Here is a 23,422-nt window from a genome sequence, read left to right as displayed (position 1 = left end):
ATGCTACCAAGTCAGCTCTTACCCCAAAACAAGCACACAATCAAGTAGAAACAAGTGACCCATTGGGCTAAATTTAGCAATAATTCCACAATTAAAAAAACGTTTTGACATTTTGAGAAAAACACAGCTCATTTATTTTCTATTTCTGTGAAACAGCTAATAAAAAGTTAGATATGAGGCTAGAAGTGGGTTCAGTTTGCTTAAACAAGTACGAAAACAATCCACCATGACAATACATTTCTGTTGCACCCCCCACACTGATGGAAAGCATGCAAGAAACTAGGAGTGGAGACTGAAAGAAAAATAAAGAGAAGGGAGAGTGGGTGGAATGAAGAGGTGACAAACCCAAAGAGAGGCTGAGTGTTGCAGATGTTTGGGGATCTTAAGTTGGATGGAGCAGCCACTGAAAAGTATGTGCAGGAGCAAACAGTGGCAGCAGCATTTTTTCTCTCTCACTCCTTAGAATTGTTGCAGGGCTGTTTAGAACTGGTTCATGTAAATGTAATAGGGCTGATGAGGTCTATAGTAAGTACTGTACATAGATGATTCTGAAAATGAAGCGTAGTCAGGATGGTTGGTTAATTAGCATGAACACAATGCTTTGCCAGTGATGTTCATTAGAAACATGGTCCAGATACCACACTGGTATGGATATCAACATATAGCAAATTCTTATCTACCTTTCAATGTAAAGTAATAACTGTTTTCTGCACATTCAATATAAAATGTCTATTATTTGATATTGTCATGGCTTCCAACCCAAATTTCAGTCTCAGTTAGTATTCAACAGTCTAATAAAGCCTTTTTTGTGCTGATTAAAATTGTAAGAGGATTCAACTGACTAACTGCAATTCAGCGGTACAATTACAGTCTTAACTTGAATGGATAATCACCAGAATATAACCTTGAATATCAATCTGAAACACAAAAGTAAATGTCAAATTCTTCAAACACAGTTAAAATACAAAACACAGTTCCAACAATGTTATTTTCTTTCTAGAGGCTAGTGTGCCATTTTTTTGTTCAACATGGTACCTTAGAACTACTGCAGGGCTGTTTGGCTAACATATCAGGACATAAGGTGGATGGATGGATGGATGGATGAATGGATGGATGGACGGATGGACAGACAGACAGACTTTGGTAGTTTGCTTATGATAGTCACTCTTTAATAGCATGTTAGATTCAAAGAGTCAACATGTTTAGCTGGGATAATAAAAAGTTATTCTCACATTGGAGGACCTGTCTTATCATTCTGGATTCCCACGTAACCAAGCAATAAAAAATGAAAACACTAGCCTCTTTCCAGCAGACAAATGGACAGACAACGTGGCTTCACCGCCAGTTCTCGTGATTTTCCTCCAGAGCTGCATCAGCCCCTTCCCAGCACTATTGTGTAATGTCCTCATTTGAACTGCAACCCCACCTCCAATCTCTGGCTCAGTTCCTGCATGCTGTGTAGGTGGAGGGATTTGTCCAATCAGACTTAGGCCAAAAAATCCTGGGCTGGTTCATCTTTACAGTTTTAAAAACAGAAGCAGTGGATTCTGAGAAAAAACTTTGAGCACCTGGGATGACACCCACCAGCAAGCATACCTGTTTGTTTAGTGTGCCTGTCCCCATCACTGCCCATTCACGCAGATGTATATAGTTTTTATTCTTCTTCTACACCTATTTGGATCTGCATCAACATTAATTGGGTTCTCTATGGATGTATACCCTCTTGTCTGCACCAATTTCCACAGAAATCCATCTTGTAGTTTCTCCTATATGTAATCCTGAAAACAATCCAACTAACCAATCAACCAACCAACCAACCAAAGGACATTGCTGCTTAACATGTAACTTCCTTGGTGGTGGTAATATCTTTGCTTACCGAACAAATTCAATTTATCTGTTAACTTATTGAGCTGCACATCCGTAGCATGAAGCTCATTAACCTTAAAGGATGGAACAGAGATTACACAGGCCACATCACTCAAAGACTTCCATGTAAAGGTCATGTAACTGCATGGCAACATTCTAAGGCCACACATAGCCTCTGATTTAACTGATGTCTGTAAAACTTAAATGTAAATAGGAGAAAAGTAATTTGAGGATCTTGACATTTGTGATGCGTGTCATAATAATAATAAAATGTTCTTCCTACTTGAAATAGTGACTGTACATTTATTCAGTATTTCCAGAGAGCTGTCAGAGATCATGCCCAGAATAATCAACACCCAAGTCACCTAATATGTATGTGGACTATGAAATAAACAGACATACAGACAGGATTACATATGCATAGTCCTCAGTTTCAGTTTTAAATACAACTACAGAAAGAACCAACACAGTCACAGACTGCAACATCCCACGACACCCCTGAATTTACCCTGACCTACTTGCATAGGTCAAAGATCAAAGTTAGTGCTCTGACCGACTGTCTATTGATCAAAGCACTAGCCTTGATCGGTGTTCTTACTCACACTGCCGTTCTCCCTCGTCTTTCTATCCTATGTGGTTCCTGAGTTTACAAAAGTTGAATTTTTGACCGACTTTTGTCAAGGTCAAGGTCATCATTCACTTTCATCCACTTTGTCGCCTGAGTAATGTGATTTCTGCTTCATCTTTCTATCTGCAATGGTTGCGAAGATATTTGGTGGACAAACGAACAAACGAACGAACGAAAGGACGAATGAATGGACGAACACTAACAACTAGAATACATCACCGCTTTGAAGCGGGATGTAACAATAAGTTTTTACACGACAAAAACTCCCTTACAGTTCATAATATTGTGTAAGTCAAATAACTGCAGGTTTGGATGTTAAAAGGCATCTACATAATGTGTGTAAGTTTGTTATTGTGTGTGTGTGTGCGTGTGTGTGTGTGTGTGTGTGTGTGTGTGTGTGTGTGTGTGTGTGTGTGTGTGTGTGTACAAACCAGCTTCTACCACTCAGCACCATGCTATTGTGTCAGCTTTTGTCACAAGCAGACTAAGAGGAGCAGAACGAGTCAATAGAACCGGTCCACAGACACAGAGGCCTTCATTGTCCCAAGGGATTCACACCATGTCACTGACCGCCAGTCCTATCACTGACCCGTGTTCTACTGCTGTCTGTTCAAGCTATTCTTTGATTTGTGTTGGGGTTTCTCTCTAATATGGTTTGTGCACAAGACAACTCTGCAGCAGGTCACTACAACTCTCTAGAACATCACTGGTATCAGAGCAGCAGCTGTGATGTCAGAGGAGAAGATGCAGCCTACCTGCTTCTATGCCATGTGACTATAGATAAGCCTTTTTCATTCTTGTTTTTATCCATTCTGCCTCCATCCTTTTATTATATATATATATATATATATATATATATATATATATATATATATATATATATATATATATATATATATATATATATATATATATATATATATATATATATACATATAATTTTTTACATTTATTTATATATATAGAAGTTCCATTTATCTGGAAACGTCAACAACTGATGACCACTAGGTTTTCTTTTCCTAGCAACATACTACGCATAGTTAAATCAAATTGCTAAGGCTTGACCACATAATGACTGGTTGCCATTCATCATTTTTGTGCCATTAATATTTGTATCATGTAATGTTTAAATCTGACGAGAGCAAAGACAATACTTGTGGTTACATAACTGCAGATTCAGCAGCCTGAGTCAAACATTATGTGTTTGTGTAACAGAAGAGATATCAGAGAGAGCGGGAGTAGAATGCTGGTCAGACCGGTTTCAAATATTCAAACTATCAACAGGCCATTCGATGCAAACGCTGCTCCACCTGTCTTCTTACATTCTGCCTAACTGTGTGACTGAGAGTGAGCAAGCAGCAGAAACCAGTTGGTGCTGAATCAGCTGATCAGCGCCTTTCTGACAAGAAGGGAATTAAGCTTTAGCCTGCATCCTGTTTGTTGAGGTTAACACAAAAATGCAATGGAAAATTAATGTAGTGTGAATCAGTTGCACTTATTTAAAAAACTTAAAACTTAAAAATAGAGACATAGCACTCTTATTTTATAGCTTGTGACCCTGGGGTCCTTTAATAATAAATATTTGCTAATGCTAAAGCTGACCTAATGTTTTTTTTAGTAATATTATCTTTTTTTTGTGTACTTTTGCAACATATCCGCTACCATGCTGTTTCAACAAGGATTATTTGATCAGTGTCTGTAGTTAGATGCTGATTTAGGCACAGATTAATACTTTTAGGAAGACCATTCAGGCCTAGCAAAAGTGCTTGCATGACTTTGAGACTTGCCTTTTTTAAGTGTATTTTCTGTGTGACATACTTTCCCCTTTGCACCCACAATGCATCTGTATCCCTGGATGCATTTAAAACAAAAATAGTGCATAACATACACCTCTCTGTTCTTTTAACTGAAATCACAATTAACTTTGAACCCAGCATCGCCGTCGATCGTGCAAATCTTGGCTTTATTTTACCCCTGCCTGCAGAAATCCAATTATACTCCTGGTCCCTTGCCATCCCTGCAATAAAGGAAACACTTGAGCTGCCTACGTTTCCCACAGTCCTCGGCTGCAGACTGGTAGAAAAGGAGTGTAATTTGTCTGTCTCATTACCAGGTAATTTAAAATCCTGTGACTGTGTGTGAATGTGTGGGGTGGACGTATGTGTGGGGAGTGCATGATTATGCGGCACTTAACACAACTAACACACATCACCAATGCTTGAGCCTCAGAGGACGGCGAGAACACACACACACACACACACACACACACACACACACACACACACACACACACACACACACACACACACACACACACACACACACACACACACACACACACACACACACACACACACACACACACACACACACACACACACACTGAGTAGCTCCCAGCAGCTACAATAAAGCTGTCAGAGTCTGTAGCATCTCAGGGAAGCAAGTAGAAAAAGAGAGGATTGAGAGATAAATGGAGAGCACACAAAGGAAGAGTTGAATAATTCATGGAACTTTTTTTCTGATGGAGTTTTCCTTTGTCATCTTCCCTCTCTCTCTCTCTCTCTCTCTCTCTCTCTCTCTCTCTCTCTCTCTCTCTCTCTCTCTCTCTCTCTCTCGCTCTGTTTCTCTCTCCTATTGCCACCTCATGTACAGCGCCAAGCGTGAAGGGAATGCTCTTGAATTAAACCTTGATAACGGCTACAGTTTCTATTGACTGAAACTATGAAAGACTGCGATATGAGGCTGTTTGTACTGTATGTTCAACAAGCTGCCATGATGTTAGTGTGTCATACTATAAGTGATCAAAGGTCACATCAAAAACATGAAAAAGACATGATTGTGTTTATTCCAGGGAAGTCCCAGGCTTGTTATACTTACATTTACATTTGATGATTTCACCATTTCTGAAGAGATTTTCCCTCCAGTTTGAAGGAAGGAAAACAAGTCACCTGCTGTCAAATGATGTTTACCGTCATGTTTACCTTTTACCAAGAAGTATGACTCATATTTTAAATTTTCGTGCCATTGCTGGAGAAAAGAATTTGTCTGCAGATGCCACACACATTTCTCTCTCTGTCTCGCTTTCTGTGTTCTCTTTGTGCGTGTGTGTGTGTGTGTGTGTGTGTGTGTGTGTGTGTGTGTGTGTGTGATTCTACTAAATAAAGCCATAAAGCCATGGCGGGGTCAGCATCTCTGCATTGCCTGTGCATTGTGCTGCTGGGAAAGCAACAGTGGCAACCTTGTGGATGATGCACCAAGTCAGCAAACACATAACAATAGATTATGCACACGCACGTGCACACACATGTGCCTAATCACACACACACACACACACACACACACGCACGCACGCACACACACACACACACACACACACACACACACACACACACACACACACACACACACACACACACACACACACACACACACACACACACACACACACACACATACGGAATGCTGCCAGAGTTGAAAATCAAATCAAAGTAGAACAGCCTTCTGGAGCAGCAGGAGGTATTCTGGGATTTTTAATGTATTTTCTTGAAGAACAACAAATAGTATTACAAAGAAAAAAATCTGGTTAGTGCTCAGTGAACAAGTAATTATAAACAAATTATAATACATTTCATTGAATGATCAAAATATTTATTTAAAAAATACGCTTTGCAGTCGCCACTATCCCATGTTACGCTACTTTTTTACAGGGTTCTGGACACCTACAGTGCCATAACTGTGGGATACGACACGTTATGCTCATCAGTTAATCGTGCATAAATCTTAACCAATCTGTTTATGAGTTTCAAGGCCAGAATGATGTGTTTGGTTAAGATGGTTAATGAAGTGCAAGGTGTCTGAGACCATATTCTGTCAAGAAATGGTGAACCATTAAAATAAATAAATAAATAAATAAAACCACAATAACAATTACAAAAAAATGACAGTTCAGGGGCTCTCGGACCTTTTGGGGCATCAACCATAAATCATCATTTATATTTGATTATTTTCTTTGAATTAGCTGCTAACTGTTGCTAATCACACACAGAAGCATTTTTACTGTGTAACACCAGCTCTGCTCTGTTTTTATTTAATTTTTGCCAACAAAAAGTATTTGACACTTCTTTTTCCTTCGGTTCGGTGCCAAGTGAGCTCAATGAGTTCACAAGAGTCACGTGAATCTTTACAGATCACTGATTGGTTTCCTGCTGAGCACGAACTCAGGGGCCACCACACCTCAACAGCTAAAATACTTTAGGGGCCGTAACTATTTTGTTTTGCTATGCATGTGTGGAATTGTGTCTTTTTTGTGTTGTCAACACTTTACACGTTCCTTCAATCATCTCACTGGCTGTTTATACAGATACTCTTCTTACTAGCTCTGCTGCAAACTCAGAGTTCAAACACCAATGACCTAGTAATGCTGTATTGTAAAGTTTATAGCATAAACAAAAGTCTTATAATATGCTAAACTGATGACTTTTTGTTCAGGAAATAATGTTGATTTACGGCAATATTACTTTAGTCATCATGAATATAAAATTAACCTATAATATTTTAGAAAGTGATTAAAAGAACAATCAAAAGCATTCAAAAACACACAAAACAGAAGATGCATTCAAGATGAGGCATGATGTTCACATCCTTGACATCATCCACTCGTGCATGAATCAAGCTCTATACTCAGGACTCTGTGTGTTAGAGTAGACAGCATGAGCTGTGAATAAAACCGCAGCTACAGAGGATGAGCTCATCGCTGGTCAAACTGCACAAAACACTGAAACCCCTAATAATGGCCAACTGCTGAAATACCCGTTGTGGCTGGCAGAGTCTGACACCTAAGCTAAAAGTGAAGTTCACCACAGACACTAGTTGCTAAAATCACTGCCTGTTGTGGTTATTAAGCCTGAGACAGAGGCTGTGAGTAGCTATGGTGTGGTTTGCACAGATCTGAATCAGAAGGGCGTTTATGCCAGGGTTCTGTTTTTAAGTTAGCTTTTACATTTGAAATTCCCATCATTGATATCAAACTAGAAGATGAGATCACTGGTGGAGGTAATGACTAGAGCAAAGTTGCACTTCCTCTCTTCAACATACAGGCACAGACAACAATGAGGACCTTCATCTCCGTGACAACCACTCACATGGAGGCAACCTCATCACCCTCAACGCATTGTACATTAAGGGTGAGACGAGACGGTGCTTTCATTTTGCTGTCTTTTAGAGGGTTGCATGAAAACGGTGATGTCATATTCATGTTGCTGTGCTTTTATCATGCTATTTGTCTGATTGCATAAAACCTGGAAGCAGCAGAAACAGTTGGGTCGGCCCTGTCACAAAACATCAAGGGAGGATGTTGATCTAAATCTGCAACATCTGAAAATCCAAGCAACAGCTTTAAAACAAAGGTTTGTGTTGGTAATAAAAATGTCAAGTCTGTTCAGATATTGCTCTGAATGTTGGGGGGGAAACCAAAGACGTGTCCGCAATGGATGGCTCTGTGGTATACTCTGGATTAACTCATAGCTCTGGAATTATACAGAGAAAAAAAACTAGACAGCCGTCAGCGAGAAAGGCAGAGATGATTGGGATTCTTGAGCCACGTGCTGCAGATGAAGGTAAATCAAGGAGATGGACTCTGCCAGGCAAAAGAAAAACTAGAAGACCAGACTGACCTGGTACAGTGCTGTGATGCGTGAGCTGGCCATTATGACCTTAACATGGGGGGAGGCTCAACTTGTTACCAAGGACAGGGAACCACAGCCTAGTCTCTGGAAAAAAGAGGTAGAAATATACATTTCTGCAAAACATGTCTTATTAAAATTTGTAGTGTTCCAAAAATTATTTGTGGTGTGTGATCTAAGTAGGACTACTCAATCTGATCATCTATCTTTAGCTGTCAGTGGATACAAACTGAGAGACAAACATACTGAATTAACATTTGTGTCAGTATTTTAACCAAATCATGCGGGAGTTAGGCTGGTTTTATCCACTTCTTATAAATATGGGTTAAATGTGATACTAGCTATTGAACAACAATAGAGATTGTCAGTAAAAAAAAAAAATCTTACTTTAGACCATTTTTTAACCCAGTTTGTTGTTGTTTTTTTATTCTGTTTCAGATCGTGAATTGTGTTCATAGGAAGGAAACAAGCGGTGTCTAAACGTCCTCTCTGGCATCCGTATGCTGGTTTCCCTTTTCCACCTCCTCTATAAACTACAACCTTTGACCTTTGCCATTGCCTCAGGTCTGTCTTCATTCTTCCCTTTGAAAGGAATGCCCTTTCAAACATGCTAAGTAAACATTCTGGAAGCGTAAGTCAGAAACACGCTGTCATGACTAAAATCTATCTAAAACTTATCTAAATTATTTTTTTTAATGTTATCGTGACATTACAAAAAAATTTCAGGTGATTTATAGTAAAAAAAAATTAACAGGATTGCTGATATTACTTGGAAGCACTGTGCTGTATGTTCTCAAATGTATGGCTTCAGAAACAATTATTCTTCATGGAGAGTATAAAACTACCGATGTAGAATTCAAACAAATGTCTCAAGACAAATAAAGTCTGGAGTGAGAAATATCAAATGGCAATATGAGCTAGATCAATATTGATTGGATAATCGGCTGCCTCACTTCATACAGTTTTTGAGTCATTACTGTAATGTGCAGTGAAGTGTGTGGATGAAATGAACTTTAAACCTTGCAGGGCTGTACATGATGTGAGACCATAGCTGAGCTTTTGACTCAAAGGAACCCAAAGACAAAGCAGAAAAGTTAAAGAACTGTTGTGGTTTTAAAGCTGCCAATTAAATGTAGTGTATTTATGGATGTGGGGTATTGGCAGTGTGACAACACAACAGACAAAAGACAAAAAACAGTTTCTCATCATGACATGAGCATGTTCTTATTTAGCACATTTATTCATTATAACTGCAAATTAAAGTTTTATCATATGATGTTACAGCAGGATTTTAGTTTTCTTACAGTATGGATTTATTTTGTGAATACTAAGTTATAACTAGCCATTTGTGATGTCATAATGATTAGAACATAAATCACTGTAAGTGGTAGAATAAGAACCACAACAATGAATGTTATGTGCAAAGAACAAAACATTCTTGTTGCAACAAACCAGCTGTGTGCATGTTTATCTCACTCATTTTGCATTTAAATTGAAAATAATTTTAAAGCTTTGTTGTCAGTAACATCTGATTACGACACACCCACTGACTCCACCATCTAATAAACCATTACCAATTACAATGTTTTTGTTTGTCTGGTCAGCTGTATTTCTTTCATTTTTGTGGCTTAGAAGGATATTTGTCAGCAAATATTGATTTTATTAAAATCAGATGTATTCCTGAGTGTGTACTCCACCCATGTTATGATTCGTGTTACTTATTTGTCAGACTTAAAGATCCTGTCGGAATATTCAATCCCAGAGGCTCGGTCTTAAAAAAACTAATATCAGTGAGACCTGCAGTCTGGTTCACACACAGGTTTGAGATTCCAGGAGGGATTTGGGTTGAGAAAGAGACAGGGGATTGGCTAAAAAAATAGTCTTCTGAAAGAAGAAAGTGTGTGTGTGTGTGTGTGTGTGTGTGTGTGTGTGTGTGTGTGTGTGTGTGTGTGTGTGTGTGTGTGTGTGTGTGTGTGTAGACAGAGAGAGAGAGAGAGAGAGAGAGAGAGAGAGAGAGAGAGAGAGAGAGAGAGAGAGAGAGAGAGAGAGAGAGAGAGAGAGAGAGAGAGAGAGAGAGAGAGAGAGAGAGAGAGAGAGAGAGAGAGAGAGAGAGAGAGAAACAAAATGAGTGGGTGTGAGAGATTTTTATCCCATGACTCTGCTTCAGTCAGACAGGTAGGGGTCTGGGATTAGAGTGTGACCCAGCTTACTTTGGAGTAATGATTTCTTCTTTCATAGCTCTCACCGACCTAGATTAAGCATTAGTCACACTTAATATGAAACCAGTGAGACAGAGATAACCTCAGACTCCTCATTCTTTCATTTTAATGTGAGATTTTAATTTGCAACGTTTGTCTATAAATAAAAGTAAGATATGATAGTCTTCATCTGCTTGCAAGGATTTGACTTATTAATAGTATATTTCCCGTTAAACCTTCTCTGTATAGAAAAGATGGCTAGGTCAGGGAAAGCGTCACCTGTCTTTAGCGAGACTTCCACAGAAAAAAATGGGGAAAGGGCGCCACCTGCAGGATTAAACTTGAACTGAATGCTTTCTAAAAAAACGTGAATCCTAATAAACATGAGTGCTTTGCAGACTCTCTAATAACAGGGAATATTTAATGCTGTGATTTCTAACAATGCTATACAGAACCCATCCCTTAAAAGAAAAATAAACAAATAATGATTCTCCTTGTGTTTACGTCAAATCTAAAATGACACAACAAAACAACATGGAAAAACTCCACTGGTAAACAAGGCAGTGAGAGACTGCAACATTCCGCAAATTACCCTGACTCACTTTCAGGTTAGGTAAGGGTACCCTGAAAGTAGTACCTGACTAGACTAGTGCATGTGGAGAAGGCCAGTGTGAGTAAGACCATAGATCGAAGCTAGTGCATAGTTAGATCAAACCACTAGCTTTGATCTATGGTCTCACTCACACTGGCCTTCTCCCTCGTCTTTCTGTCTTATCCGGTTCCTGAGTGTACAAAAGTTGAATTTGACCGTGACCTACTTTTCTCGAGGTCAAGGTCATCATCTCATTTTCATCCCCTTTGTCGCCCGAGCAATGTGCTTTTTGTGTCATCTTTCTATCTGCAATGGTTGCAAAGATTTTTGGTGGACAAACAAACAAACAAATGAACGAACGAACACTGACAATTACGATACATCACCGCTTTGAAGCAGCATGTAATAAATCTATCTTTAAGTTTACGCTGTGAAGTTCTTGAAATTCCACACGCAAATTCAATATTTGATTTTGGTCAGAGACTTTTAAACAAACAAGTTTATACGAACTCATGGAACCTTTTTAACAAGGACACAGTGGATACATAAACCTGACACATTTGTCTTTAGGCAGTCATTAATTCTCTCTCTCTGACACACACACACACACACACACACACACACACACACACACACACACACACACACACACACACACGCGCACACACACACACACACACACACGCACGCACACACACACACACACACACACACACACACACACACACACACACACACAGTAGTATTTGTAGATAAATGGTACATCAGCTGAACAATCGAGAAGTCACTTTGTCTAGATATGATAAAAAAAATCAAGATACCTAAAATAACATTTTTGTTTTTACATTTTTATAAGGCATCAAAGAAAATACAGTATTTACAGGTTGTCAGTCTAGTAAAATGAGCTATATGAAAAAACAAGCAAAAAAGTTTTCCACCCCTGGCTTGTTTACAGAGAACTGGAAGTTTTGGTTTAGATGTGTAGTCAGCCAATAGAATGTGAACTGTGTGTGCATGCTAATGAAAAAATTAGTATGAGAACAGAGGGAGGAAAAAAGTGAGGGACTTGTACAGAGCAATGTGATGAAAGAATTATATTGGCAAATCCTTACATTCTGCGCTGATCCGTGAAAGGAGTTTTAAATAGAAGCTGAGAATCAGATGGCATGACAAGAAACACTATTGGTGAGTTAAAAGATCAACTGAACGTGCATATATATGAGTGTGTTTGTGTCTTTTAAAAATTTTAATTCAAAATTGGTTAAAAAAAAAATCAAAGTTAAACACAAGAAGAGTACTGTATCATTAAGATGGATTTTCTTCATGGGACGTGTTGAGTGAGAAAATTTGGGGTTTATTCCTCCTTATTTTGAGATTTTAACATTCTTATACCCCAACAAATTATTTTTATGCATAGCAAATTGATTCTTCAAAGTAGCTTCTTCTGCAATCCAGTAAAAGTGTGAAGTGATGGTGACAACCCCCAGACTGCTATAAAGGTATACACAGAAAAAAAGAAAGAAATCAGATATAAAAATAAAGAACACAACCAGGAATAAAAAGTGCAGGATGATTTAAAACACTACTTTATAAATGACCTTTAATCATCAGGGACTGTTAGATATATTCTAATATTGATCATTTGGTCGTTCAACATGGGCTGTGTGTACAGGTAGGAACAGAATAGGACTTCCTGAGGAGACTGGCCTCCATCAACATCTGCTCCGAGTTCCTTCGCATGTTCTGTCAGTCCGTCGTATCCAGTGTGTCATATGCCATCGTGTGTTGGGGTGGTGGGGCCAGGAAAACGGACATGGAAAAAGGCCTCTCCAAGTCAGAAGAGGAATTCTCCAGATCTGGATTAATACTTATTAACTTACTTATTACATATTGATACTTTTGTAGTTTCCAATATTATTGGAAAGCCGTTTTGGTTTCCCCTCCACATCAGAGACGACATCAGAGAGGTCCGACTGATAAAAGTGTGTTCTCGTGCTTTAGCTCACCACGCTGTTGGGGTGTCTGATCAACCCTGGCTGGGTCACCTGATTGAGGGCGTTTAAAATACACAAAAACACAAAGTGACCCCAAGTAACACTATGATTGATGTGCCCTAGCAAAGCATCAGGTATACGTTGAAAGAAGTAAGAGCTAAAAAATCTATGCCCTCAGTGGATGATATATTGTCATATCGCACCACATAGAGGATTACTTTTAATTTGATTTCTATGGCATCATGACTCTTATCAGATGAGGACCCATTTAAAATCAATTCCATATATAAGAACATAGATAAACAACAGCCAACAGACCGATTTATAACTTAACAACAGGGTGGAGCAGCATGGCAAATGTTAAATATAGGAATCTGATCATGATTTTAAAAAGAAGGAATGCTCAACGCTGCATCAGTTTCTGAAGTTTCTGTATGTGGAAGTCCAGATCGGATTTCCTTTGTGGACTGGATTTTAACTAAAACACCAGTTTTGGTGCATTTTGCTAAGTGAGATTTTATTTTACACCATTATCTCTTGTTGGCCACCCTAACTGACAATGTAAATTGTTCCAAAATCAAGATGTTGTCAGAATAAAACACATCACTGTCATAACGACTGTCATTTTAAAGCACATCTTGATACTTCGTGACAACTAGGATCTCAGAAATGATTAATCTGGCACCTTTTCGGTACAGGAATCTCTTACCTACCTCTTAAGGACAGATTGAAATATCACTGATTTTTTTGATTGGCTTTAAAAAAATATAAGCACAGACAGAACAGACATGATCTAATCTGACACGCTGTCAACCAATTTACATGTTCTGATTCATATTTCTCCATGCGTTTCACATATATGTACTGTATATAAATATATATGTAAAAAATATTTAACTAAAGACTATCCACAACATTTCTTCAATGTCACCATGGGATTAATCAAATTCAGTTTTGACCAGCGGTTAGTTGTTCTTCACCTTTTTCATTTCAGTTCATGTGCTGCAAAGATAAGACACCAGAGAATCTCGATCATCTCTTTTTTTCAAATTAAAAGAAGTTATTAAGTCATAAAGGAATTGGCTGCTGTAAAAGAAAATGAGAAAATAGCAAGCAGTAAACCTTTGGTCTGAATAACTGTTCCTGAAAGTCAAGAAACAGTTTTCTTCCAAACCAATTAGAAGCAGGATAAAGATCTGCAATTAAATCCAATAAATGAGAAAGAAGGAATGTCTGTGCTGTTTGTGGTCGAAGGTCAGTCATCGATTCAAAGACAGAAAGGGGGACAAGGGGGGAGATGAGGGGCCTCAACTACTGAATTATGTCAAACAAGAGGGAGGCCATTCAGAGGCCTATTGATAAGGGATTCCATATATAAACTGTGTGTGTGTGTGTGTGTGTGTGTGTGTGTGTGTGTGTGTGTGTGTGTGTGTGTGTGTGTGTGTGTGTGTGTGTGTGTGTGTGTGTGTGTGTGCGTGTGCGTGTGTGTAAAAGACTCAGCTGGACTTCGTTCTAAGTATTTCCAGCCTGAGTGTTTATCACAGACGCTATCATTTCCAGGAGAAACTGCAGCAGACTCTGAACCTGTGCAGCTGTTGTATGATGCGATTAATCCCAAAATTACCCACCACTTGATACCATTTTCATAGAGCTTCTGTCAAGATCCACTTCTTCAGGCAGCCATGATCAGCCGTAACTTCAAGAATGTGCTGGTGGTGTCCATCGGGTTCCTGTCTCTTTTCACAGCTTACGGAGGCCTGCAGAGTTTACAGGTAGGTGGAAAAGTCTTTATTTATTATGGAGAGGAGTTATTGTTCACGACTGTAATGTTGGAGTTAGTTGGGTTTTGGAAGTTCCAATATCAACACAACTTCAACATATTAAAACAATTATTAGCTTTCCCTTTAGGCTTTAACTAACAGTCTTTTTTCATAAATACAAGTCAATATTATTAACAGCTATAGTTTAATAAGTTCAAGATGAACATTTCTATGCTGTTGTAAGCACTCGTTTCTATTCATGTCATTAAATTTCATTCCGTTACCTTTAACATATCAAACCTTATTTATAATTAAAAGCTTGTTCTTGACTTTCAGCCTTACTGACAGTTATTAATGTGAAAAAACGAAATCATTTCAAAATGACATTTTTGGCTGGAGTCAAAAGTCTGTCCAGTAAGAAGTCTATCTAGGATCATGTTATTTCTGTCACATCTATTTTTTTTTTTTTAAAAAGCAACTTCCCCTCCGATTCTGATTTGGATATTCTTTCCTCAGTCATCACAATTGATTTTAAACATTAACAGGACTCCTATGAGTAAGAACGAGGGTATAGATATGAATCTGTTTTTGCCCATTGTTACCTGTTCTGTTTCTGTCTGAGCAGAGCAGCCTGAATGCAGAGGACGGAATGGGTGTGACGTCCCTGAGCGTCATCTATGGCTCCATCATCGTCTCCTCCATGTTCCTGCCGCCCATCATGATCAAAAACCTGGGTTGTAAATGGACCATTGTGGTCGGCATGGCCTGCTACGTCTCCTACTCCTTTGGAAACCTCCTTCCTGGATGGTAATCAATCAATCATCGCTCTACTTAGTGTCATTTCTGACCCAAGGACACATTCTCCCATTAAGGTCGACATAAATGCATCCAATAGCTTTCGTAATCCTACAGACAAACAAACATGTCATCAATAAATACAGAAAAATAGGTTGACTGATTAAATATCAATTATCAAAATGATCAATTTGTAACTCAAAATCATTTGTGCTGTATTTTGCTGGGATGTGGTCAGTCTACATATTTATTCCCTTTCACACAGGTACACCCTCATCCCCACCTCAGTGATTCTGGGTTTGGGTGGATCTCCTCTCTGGTCGGCGAAATGCACCTATCTGACCATCTCTGGAAATAAGCAGGCGGCCAAGGACGGGAAAAGAGGCTCTGACATCATCAACCAGTACTTCGGCATCTTCTTTTTCATCTTTCAGTCGTCTGCTGTGTGGGGAAATCTAATGTCGTCGCTTATCTTCGGACAGGACACCAGTATAGGTCAGACCACCGCTGCACCTGGACGTGTGCATGTGCTACTGGCACTAAAATTAAAATTAAGCACAAATGTCAAACCACTTCAGGATAAAGTACTTGCTTACTCAAATATCTCAGCTTTTTTTTTTTCCCCTTCTGGCAGAGGACATCCCAGAGGAACAGCTTCTGACCTGTGGAGCGGCTGATTGCGGCCTGGTTGTCAACAGCAGCAGCATAACCAGGCCAGAGAAGAAACTAGTGTGGACACTTGTCGGATGCTACATCGGTAACGTCAGCATTAACACGTCATGGCAATCACATCTGAAAGACTAAATAAGTTGAAACATTCAGAGGTTTTAGAACCTGAACTGGTTAATTTAGAGTTTATTTTAGTCGTCATAAGGTCCTATTCAACAAATGTGACACAGCCACAAATTTGACTGTCACATATCAAAGTATTTTAGCAGCAGATAGTTCAGCATCTGTCTAACATCGTCCATCATGTGTTTGTGTAACAGGTGTAGGTGTGCTGGCCATGATCATTGTAGCAGTGTTTCTCGATAACATTGATCGTGAGCAGACCAGCCAGTTTCGAGGGAGGAGGGAGCCCTTCTTCCATACCTTCCTGGCCACGTTCAGACTGCTGAAGGACTGGAGGCTGGTGACCCTCATCCCGCTCACCATGTACAGCGGCTTTGAGCAAAGCTTCCTGGCTGGAGAGTACACCAAGGTGAGGAGATCCACAATCCTCAATCATCAGACTTGATGAATGTATTACTCAGGGTATTGCACGCCCAACTTGATCCTCCAATCACAACAGCACAAACAAGCAGGCAGCAAAAACAGAAAAAAGCAGGCAAAAAAACCCAAACCACAAAATTGGACTTGTAGTGGTATGCCAGATTTTTTTATTTGATATTTTTTCTTGGCCATAAAACAATTAAAAATTATTAGAATTTCATCTGTGGGTCACAGATGACAAAGAGAACAAAAGGACTGGAGTGCTGCTGAGAGGTCCAAATTTCTGTTCTCTAATGAAAGCACATTTTGCATTTCCTTCGGAAATCAAGGCAGAAAGAAGACACTGGGCAGCACCCGTGGTTCGACCCCATGGAGGGAGAGCACTTCATAATCAAATAGATTTGAGAGTAGAAGTAACCACTGAGTTAAACCAGCGCAGATAACTCTGCTGCCAAAATAGTAAATAAATGTAAATATCTGGAAGTAGAGTTTCTGGGTTGGTTGGTTGGTTGGTCGCATTTGGTAACTTTACGATCTACAAGTATACCAGTGAGCTTCTGACATCATCATAACACATTTGACGTCATTGTTTTGAGGCCAGATTTGTTCACGTGCTGTCCGCTGGCTGGTGTCAGTTCCTCGTTAGTATAGTGGACAGTATCTCCGCCTGTCACGCGGAAGACCGGGGTTCGATTCCCCGACGGGGAGAAAACCTTTTTCTCCCACCTCTTGAGTCTTTCTTTTCTGCCGTGGCCATAAAACGACTAAAAATTGAGAATTTCATCCACAAAATTTCCAAGAATTTTTCATCTGTCACCCACAGATGATTTTCTTATAATTAAAGTCGCTTTATGGCAACAGTAGAAAAACTTTCTCCCCGTCGGGGAATCGAACCCCGGTCTTCCGCGTGACAGGCGGAGATACTGTCCACTATACTAACGAGGAAGCGCTGACTGCGAAGGGACAGCACGGAAACAAATATGGGATCAAAGCAACACTATCAAATGTATTGAAATATTAAGGTTTCAGAAGCTCACTGGTAAAGTTTCCAAATGCGACTAACCAAAGCAGAGACACTCTACTTCCGGATATTTAACTTTATATTCTCTTTCAGAATCCTTGACGTCCGCACTGGTTTAGCTCAGTGGTTACTTCTGCTCTCAAATCTTTCAGATTACGAAGTGCTCTCCCTACATGGGATCGAACCACGGGCGCTGCCCAGTGTGCCTTTTCTTTTTTTTTTTTTTGTCTTGATTTCCACAGAACATGCAAAATGACTTTCATCAGATAACATAACATTGGATCACTCAGCAGCACTCCAGTCCCTGTTGTCCCCATGATTGTACAGCCTACAGAACTCGACTGAGACCATTTACAGGTCTTTGCAGGTGTTTTGACTTAATTGGATTAGATTAAATTAGATTAGAGTGTTTCTCCAGGTCTTTTTCCAATATTGAACCTTTCCACAATACAGTATTCAAATTTTCTGAAATACTGATTTTGGGATTTTCATTGCTATTCAGGTGCAATCATTAAAATTAAGAAAATTAAACATTTGAAATATATGTCAGTGTGTAATGAATGACATTAATATACAAGTTTCCCTTTTTGAATATAATTACTGAAATCTTTCATGATATTCTAATTGTATGACCAGCACCTGTATGTATGTATTTGAAGACGTATATGTGCATCCATAATATCTATATAATGTTTTCTGGTACTATTGGGGATTTCACATTTTTGTTAATGTTGATTGTTTTCTTATACATTTTCAAACACTTGCAGACTGAGAGAGACACCAAATTTAGAATCATATTCATTTTTCAGATGAAGCAGCAGAAACTTTTTTTCCCTGTAAAGGATTCAAACTCCAGACTTCCACATGACAGGCAGTTACTGACCACTATAATAATAAAGAATCAGGGATAACACTTCACCAAATCAAATTAAATTTCTAAGGTTATATATTTCATCTCCAATGCAATATATAATAACATTTTCTCCCACTCAAATGTCCTTCATCCTTCATTGATCCACACATTCACATTAAAAATGTGTTCAGTGCAAATTTGCTGAAAATAGATTGATTCTTCATTCACATTTTACCCTCCTCTTAAATTGTATCTATATACTGTATGTAATTACTTATTCAAGTATATGCAGATCTACATTATATACATAATGCTCAATGCTGTGCTTGTCTACAGAACTATGTGACGTGTGCTTTGGGGATCCATTTTGTCGGATATGTGATGATGTGTTTTGGAGCCGCCAATTCTCTCAGCTCCTTTCTGTTTGGGAGACTCGCTCGGTACACAGGGAGAGCTGCACTCTTCTTTCTGGGTAAAGTCTCTTCTTGCAGGATGACCGTACAACTAAAGTAGCACAATTCCACGCTTTGTCCTAGAATTAGATTAAAAGAATTTTATGCTGAAATTTGATCAGCCAGCTACGATTGTATTTTGTCGCCCAAAACTGTATATTTTGAGTCAGATCAGATGGATGTTCTGGGTATTCTATAATTTGTTTGACTGAAGAAAGACTTAAATCTATCATCTTCTTCCACTTAGGAGGTTTAAAAATATGAAAAATACATATGCTTTAAGAAAAACCTCATTTGAATGATATCTTACATGCCTGTCTATTTTCAGCTGCACTGATCAACTTCTCCTGCATCATCGCGCTCTTATTCTGGAGACCACGTCCCGAGAACCTGCCCATCTTCTTTGTGTTTCCTGCACTGTGGGGTATCGCTGATGCCGTCTGGCAAACTCAGACCAATGGTGAGAGACTCTCAAAAGGAAAGAACACTATGACTTATCAGAATCATTTTAAGGATGACTTGTAGTTATTTTGATAAGATCTGATGATGGGTGAAATTTTATAGTTATCTGTCCAGTTATTGTAAAGACATTTTCAAAAGCCAGCTCCTAGTCTGCAGCAACTGAAGGGTTACCCACAGAAGAGAACATGTTCTCCGCTGGTCTTTCTTTAGCAACATAGTTCTTAGACAGTATTATTGTGGGATATTCTAAGATTGCTGAACTTAATCACATACCGTAGTTGGATTAAATTGATTACTGTGTCCACTGTCTGTTCTGCAGCCCTTTATGGCGTCCTTTTTCCAAAAGATAAAGAAGCTGCGTTTGCCAACTACCGCATGTGGGAGTCCCTTGGATTTGTTATCGCCTTTGCCTACAGCACCTTCTTGTGTCTGGAGTATAAACTGTACATCCTGCTGGCCGTTTTGCTCCTGACCGTTATCACTTACCCCATTGTAGAGTATTACGAGCACAAGAATCCTACTCCGCCTATCGAGCAGGCGACTCACCAGCATCACAATGGAACCATCAAAGGAGAAGAGTTCAGTATCATCTCCCAGACACAACTGTAAAGACTGGATTTAAAGTTGCTGGTATTTTCATTTTCAGCACAAATCAAGTTGCAAGTGATGTCAGTTTCTTCAATTTAGTTAAAGGACATCTCACTGAATGAACTGAAGAAGATATGACTCGAATGATCAAGAGTCAATTAGAAATGTGAACATTTCTGCTGAGCCATTCCTTAAACTGCTGAGTAGTTTTGGTCACTGGTGAAATTCTGAGAATTACAAACAACAATGCATAATGAATCTTGATTAACTCTATGAGGCATGTAAGACTGCTTTCTTTGCTATTCCTGATGACTTCATCAATAAATTGTAGGAATCATTGTCAAACCACATGGATGCAGTCTTTCAAGCTCATGGAAGTCATACAAGATATTAAGTATGAGTAAAAACACTGGGCAGCACCCGTGGTTCCATCCCATGGAGGAAGAACACTTCATAATCAGAGAGATTTGAGAGCAGAAGTAACCACTGAGCTAAACCAGTGCAAGGACCAATGCCACAAAAATAAAATATAGATGAACGTTTCAGGAACATATCCGCGCCTCACACTCATAAATCTGCTGGGATTGGCTCCAGCCACCCCCTGACCCATATAAACTAAAAACTGTTAAGGGGAATGAATGTATGAAAGCTGATCTCTGAATGTTTTGCTATTGGTCGAGTTAACTGTGATACTTAATGGAAAATAAAACAGAATAATCAAGCATAAAGTGGCGTATCAGACCTTTTATTACAAGGAAGCACGTCAGCACGTCATTCACGTAAGTGCAGTGGAATACCTCAGTGGTTTGAATTTGGTTTGGGCCTCTAACCTCCCCAAACATAAAATTAATTGCGGGAGAAGTAGACATGCAAAACCGCAGAGGGATGATCCCCCCCCCACACACACACACACACACAAAAATTGTACCCTGTATATACTGTATATAAATATATATAAAATGGGTTTCAAACAATTACAGATAATAAGAACAATAACAGTTGTATGACAATGGATTTAGAAAGACAACAGTTCCTGAGTATGTATGAAACCTCTTCTTTAGTCTGAAAAGCTCATTGGTATAAAAGTACGTACAATATAAAGTTACCAAATATGATAAAACACTCAGGGTTCTTGCTCAGCTTCTGGGAATGTATGTCTATATTTTATTTTTGTGGCAGTGACTGTTGCACTGGTTTAGCTCAGTGGTTACTTCTGCTCTCAAATCTATTTGATTATGAAGTGCTCTCCCTCTGTGGGATCGAACCACGGGCGCTGCCCAGTGTTTTCACTCTTCATTTTTAATCAGGTCTGATTGCACAGATTGCATGAATTCAGGGAACCAGGGAAGGAAGTAGTTGATGGATGTCAGTAAATCCAATATTAATAAAACATTCTAACAACATTCTTAATAGATTAATCAATCAGTCAATCAATAATAAATGAAATGCCACTCTGGATGGCATGGTGGAGCAGTGGGTATCGCTGTTTTCTCATAACAGGAAGTTCCTTGGTTCAGTTCCACCTTGAACCTTTCTGTGGAGGGTTTGCTTGTTGTCCCTGTGTCTGGCTGGAGTCTCTTTGAATTCTCTGGTTTACTCCCTCCACCAAAAACACGTAACATGGGTGAATTTCTCAGTCATAACTGACAGTAGGTATGACTGTGAGCATGAATGGGCATTTCTTTATCTAAGTGGCCCAGCATTTAACTGGCAAGTCATCCAGGGAGTAAGCGGCCTACGCCCCTAGCCATCTGAAACTAGTGAAATCCCACATAAACCGTAATCCCAAATAATTGAAGACGAGATTGCCCATCGTCTCGTCTTCAAAGAAAGTATTTTGCTGATATTCCCTTCAATCTTTCACCCATCCACACATTTCCATCCAGTAGAGTAAGTAATTCCAGTAAGTTGTCAAGATCAGCTTTCTGAAAATAATGTCAAAACTTATTCACACTTTAGCCTTTTGTTGTCTTGCAAGTACATATGTATTAATTTATGGACATATATGTGTACTGTATCTACAATATCTTTATACTTGTTGGTATTGCAGATTTCACATTCTGTTAACATTGATTATTTTCTTATACACTTTTAGACCACAACTGATACCAAATTCAGTATTCATTATTCAAATAAAATTACTGATTTATTCATGAGGTAGGAGAAAAAGTTTTCTCCCCGTCGGGGAATCGAACCCCGGTCTTCCGCGTGACAGGCGGAGATACTGTCCACTATACTAACGAGGATGTTATGTTATGTACTAAAATTTGTGAATAAATACTTTCATCAAAAATGATTTCTGTGTCTCAACGTGTTTGTCTAATCTAAAATATAGCTGTAAAAGTATCACGACCCTATCAAACCAATTTCAATGTCAGACATTTGAATCAATAAGAAAACATCAAAGAACCTAGTTATACAGAAATGTTATTGCAGAAAAGTTTATGGAAGGGAATTGTTTTCAGGCCATTTCAGTTTTGCTACCCGCAAAACTGAAATGGAACTTAGCATTAAAAAAACTGAAGAAAACCAGGTGACGTGCTTTCACACCCAAACCGATCTCTTGTACAGCATACACCAATAGAATAAATCGTTAAATTACCACAATCTCCAAGACAGAACAAGAAGAAATTGCAGATATCTTGGGCTAGGCAGCATATAAAACCAAAAGAGAAAGAAACATGCACAATGGGCACATTTACAAAAGATAGAAGAGCGTGCGTGTTTGTCAGTCCTACATGTGGTTCCGCGGTGCACCGGCGTCGCACCTGGAGTCTTCCCTGTCTCAAACCCTGCGTCCCACGTCAGCGACAGAAGCGGATATTGACGATCTATGTGACATGTAACATGCCAGGAAGGTTAGAGTCATTTACGTCTATAGTATAGAGCAGTGTTTTTCCTTGCCGCACATGCGCGCTGATTAAACTCAGTGATTACTTCAGTCAAGACTTCCCCTCCATGTGATCGAGCCACGGGCGCTGTTCAGTGTTTTGATTGGATGAGCTCAACGTTATAGTTAAATGCAGTACCTCACTGGGTCGCTCTATAAAACCGTTTTTATGTAAGTGGTATTAATGTCACATGGAACCGCCAAAAATAAGACTTTATATAAAATTATATAGTGCTATGGTGACTTGAAGTCCACATCGGGGGATTAGCTCAAATGGTAGAGCGCTCGCTTAGCATGCGAGAGGTAGCGGGATCGATGCCCGCATCCTCCAAGATCACTTTTACCACGATTAACTGAATTAGGAACAAATAAGAAAACGTTCTCCCCTCCCAGTCTTACTGAGATACTGTCCATTGGTGTTCAATATTCA

The 23,422-nt window shown here is 39.2% G+C and overlaps 1 protein-coding gene, 2 long non-coding RNA genes and 4 other non-coding genes across 11 annotated transcripts; 4 read left to right on the top strand and 3 right to left on the bottom strand.

Moving 5' to 3' along the window:
• Positions 1–7,256: 7,256 nt before the first annotated feature.
• LOC137613921 (uncharacterized) lies at positions 7,257–8,817 on the top strand. The gene is made up of 3 exons (XR_011039005.1): positions 7,257–7,677; positions 7,802–7,899; positions 8,614–8,817. It is a non-coding gene; the product is annotated as an uncharacterized lncRNA (long non-coding RNA).
• A 2,847-nt stretch (positions 8,818–11,664) lies between these two features.
• On the bottom strand, positions 11,665–23,015 carry LOC137613781 (uncharacterized). Of its 5 annotated transcripts, XR_011038987.1 has the most exons (7): positions 22,841–23,015; positions 16,607–16,698; positions 16,177–16,314; positions 15,798–16,053; positions 15,322–15,519; positions 14,588–14,716; positions 11,667–12,456 (listed from the first exon to the last, which is right to left on the bottom strand). It is a non-coding gene; the product is annotated as an uncharacterized lncRNA (long non-coding RNA). The 5 variants fall into 5 exon arrangements; XR_011038990.1 differs by lacking the exon at positions 16,607–16,698 and having other exon boundaries at positions 11,665–12,456; positions 15,322–15,625; XR_011038989.1 differs by lacking the exons at positions 16,607–16,698; positions 22,841–23,015 and adding an exon at positions 22,705–22,724 and having other exon boundaries at positions 11,668–12,456.
• unc93a (unc-93 homolog A) lies at positions 14,642–20,988 on the top strand. Its single transcript, XM_068343214.1, has 8 exons — positions 14,642–14,731; positions 15,345–15,526; positions 15,780–16,009; positions 16,149–16,271; positions 16,504–16,715; positions 18,937–19,072; positions 19,381–19,512; positions 19,834–20,988. The coding sequence occupies exons 1-8, from the start codon at positions 14,642–14,644 to the stop codon at positions 20,121–20,123; spliced, it is 1,395 nt and encodes a 464-aa protein (XP_068199315.1). The 3' UTR covers positions 20,124–20,988.
• trnad-guc (transfer RNA aspartic acid (anticodon GUC)) lies at positions 17,363–17,434 on the top strand. The gene has a single exon. It is a non-coding gene; the product is annotated as a tRNA-Asp (tRNA).
• On the bottom strand, positions 17,600–17,671 carry trnad-guc (transfer RNA aspartic acid (anticodon GUC)). The gene has a single exon. It is a non-coding gene; the product is annotated as a tRNA-Asp (tRNA).
• On the bottom strand, positions 22,277–22,348 carry trnad-guc (transfer RNA aspartic acid (anticodon GUC)). The gene has a single exon. It is a non-coding gene; the product is annotated as a tRNA-Asp (tRNA).
• Positions 23,016–23,250: 235 nt separating the features above from the next.
• trnaa-agc (transfer RNA alanine (anticodon AGC)) lies at positions 23,251–23,323 on the top strand. Its single transcript has one exon. It is a non-coding gene; the product is annotated as a tRNA-Ala (tRNA).
• Positions 23,324–23,422: the final 99 nt, after the last annotated feature.

Source organism: Antennarius striatus, chromosome 19 (genome assembly GCF_040054535.1).
Source record: "Antennarius striatus isolate MH-2024 chromosome 19, ASM4005453v1, whole genome shotgun sequence".
In the NCBI taxonomy this organism is placed as follows: domain Eukaryota; kingdom Metazoa; phylum Chordata; class Actinopteri; order Lophiiformes; family Antennariidae; genus Antennarius; species Antennarius striatus.
Note: the sequence above shows the minus strand (reverse complement) of the source record. Positions and strands in the feature narration are given on the sequence as shown.

Bases quoted from the DNA above. Each gene is read 5' to 3' on its own strand.
- unc93a (XM_068343214.1), top strand. From the start codon at position 14,642: ATGATCAGCCGTAACTTCAAGAATGTGCTGGTGGTGTCCATCGGGTTC. The intron at 14,732-15,344 runs GTAGGTGGAAAA...CTGTCTGAGCAG, and splicing joins GAGGCCTGCAGAGTTTACAG to AGCAGCCTGAATGCAGAGGA. The intron at 15,527-15,779 runs GTAATCAATCAA...CCTTTCACACAG, and splicing joins GGAAACCTCCTTCCTGGATG to GTACACCCTCATCCCCACCT.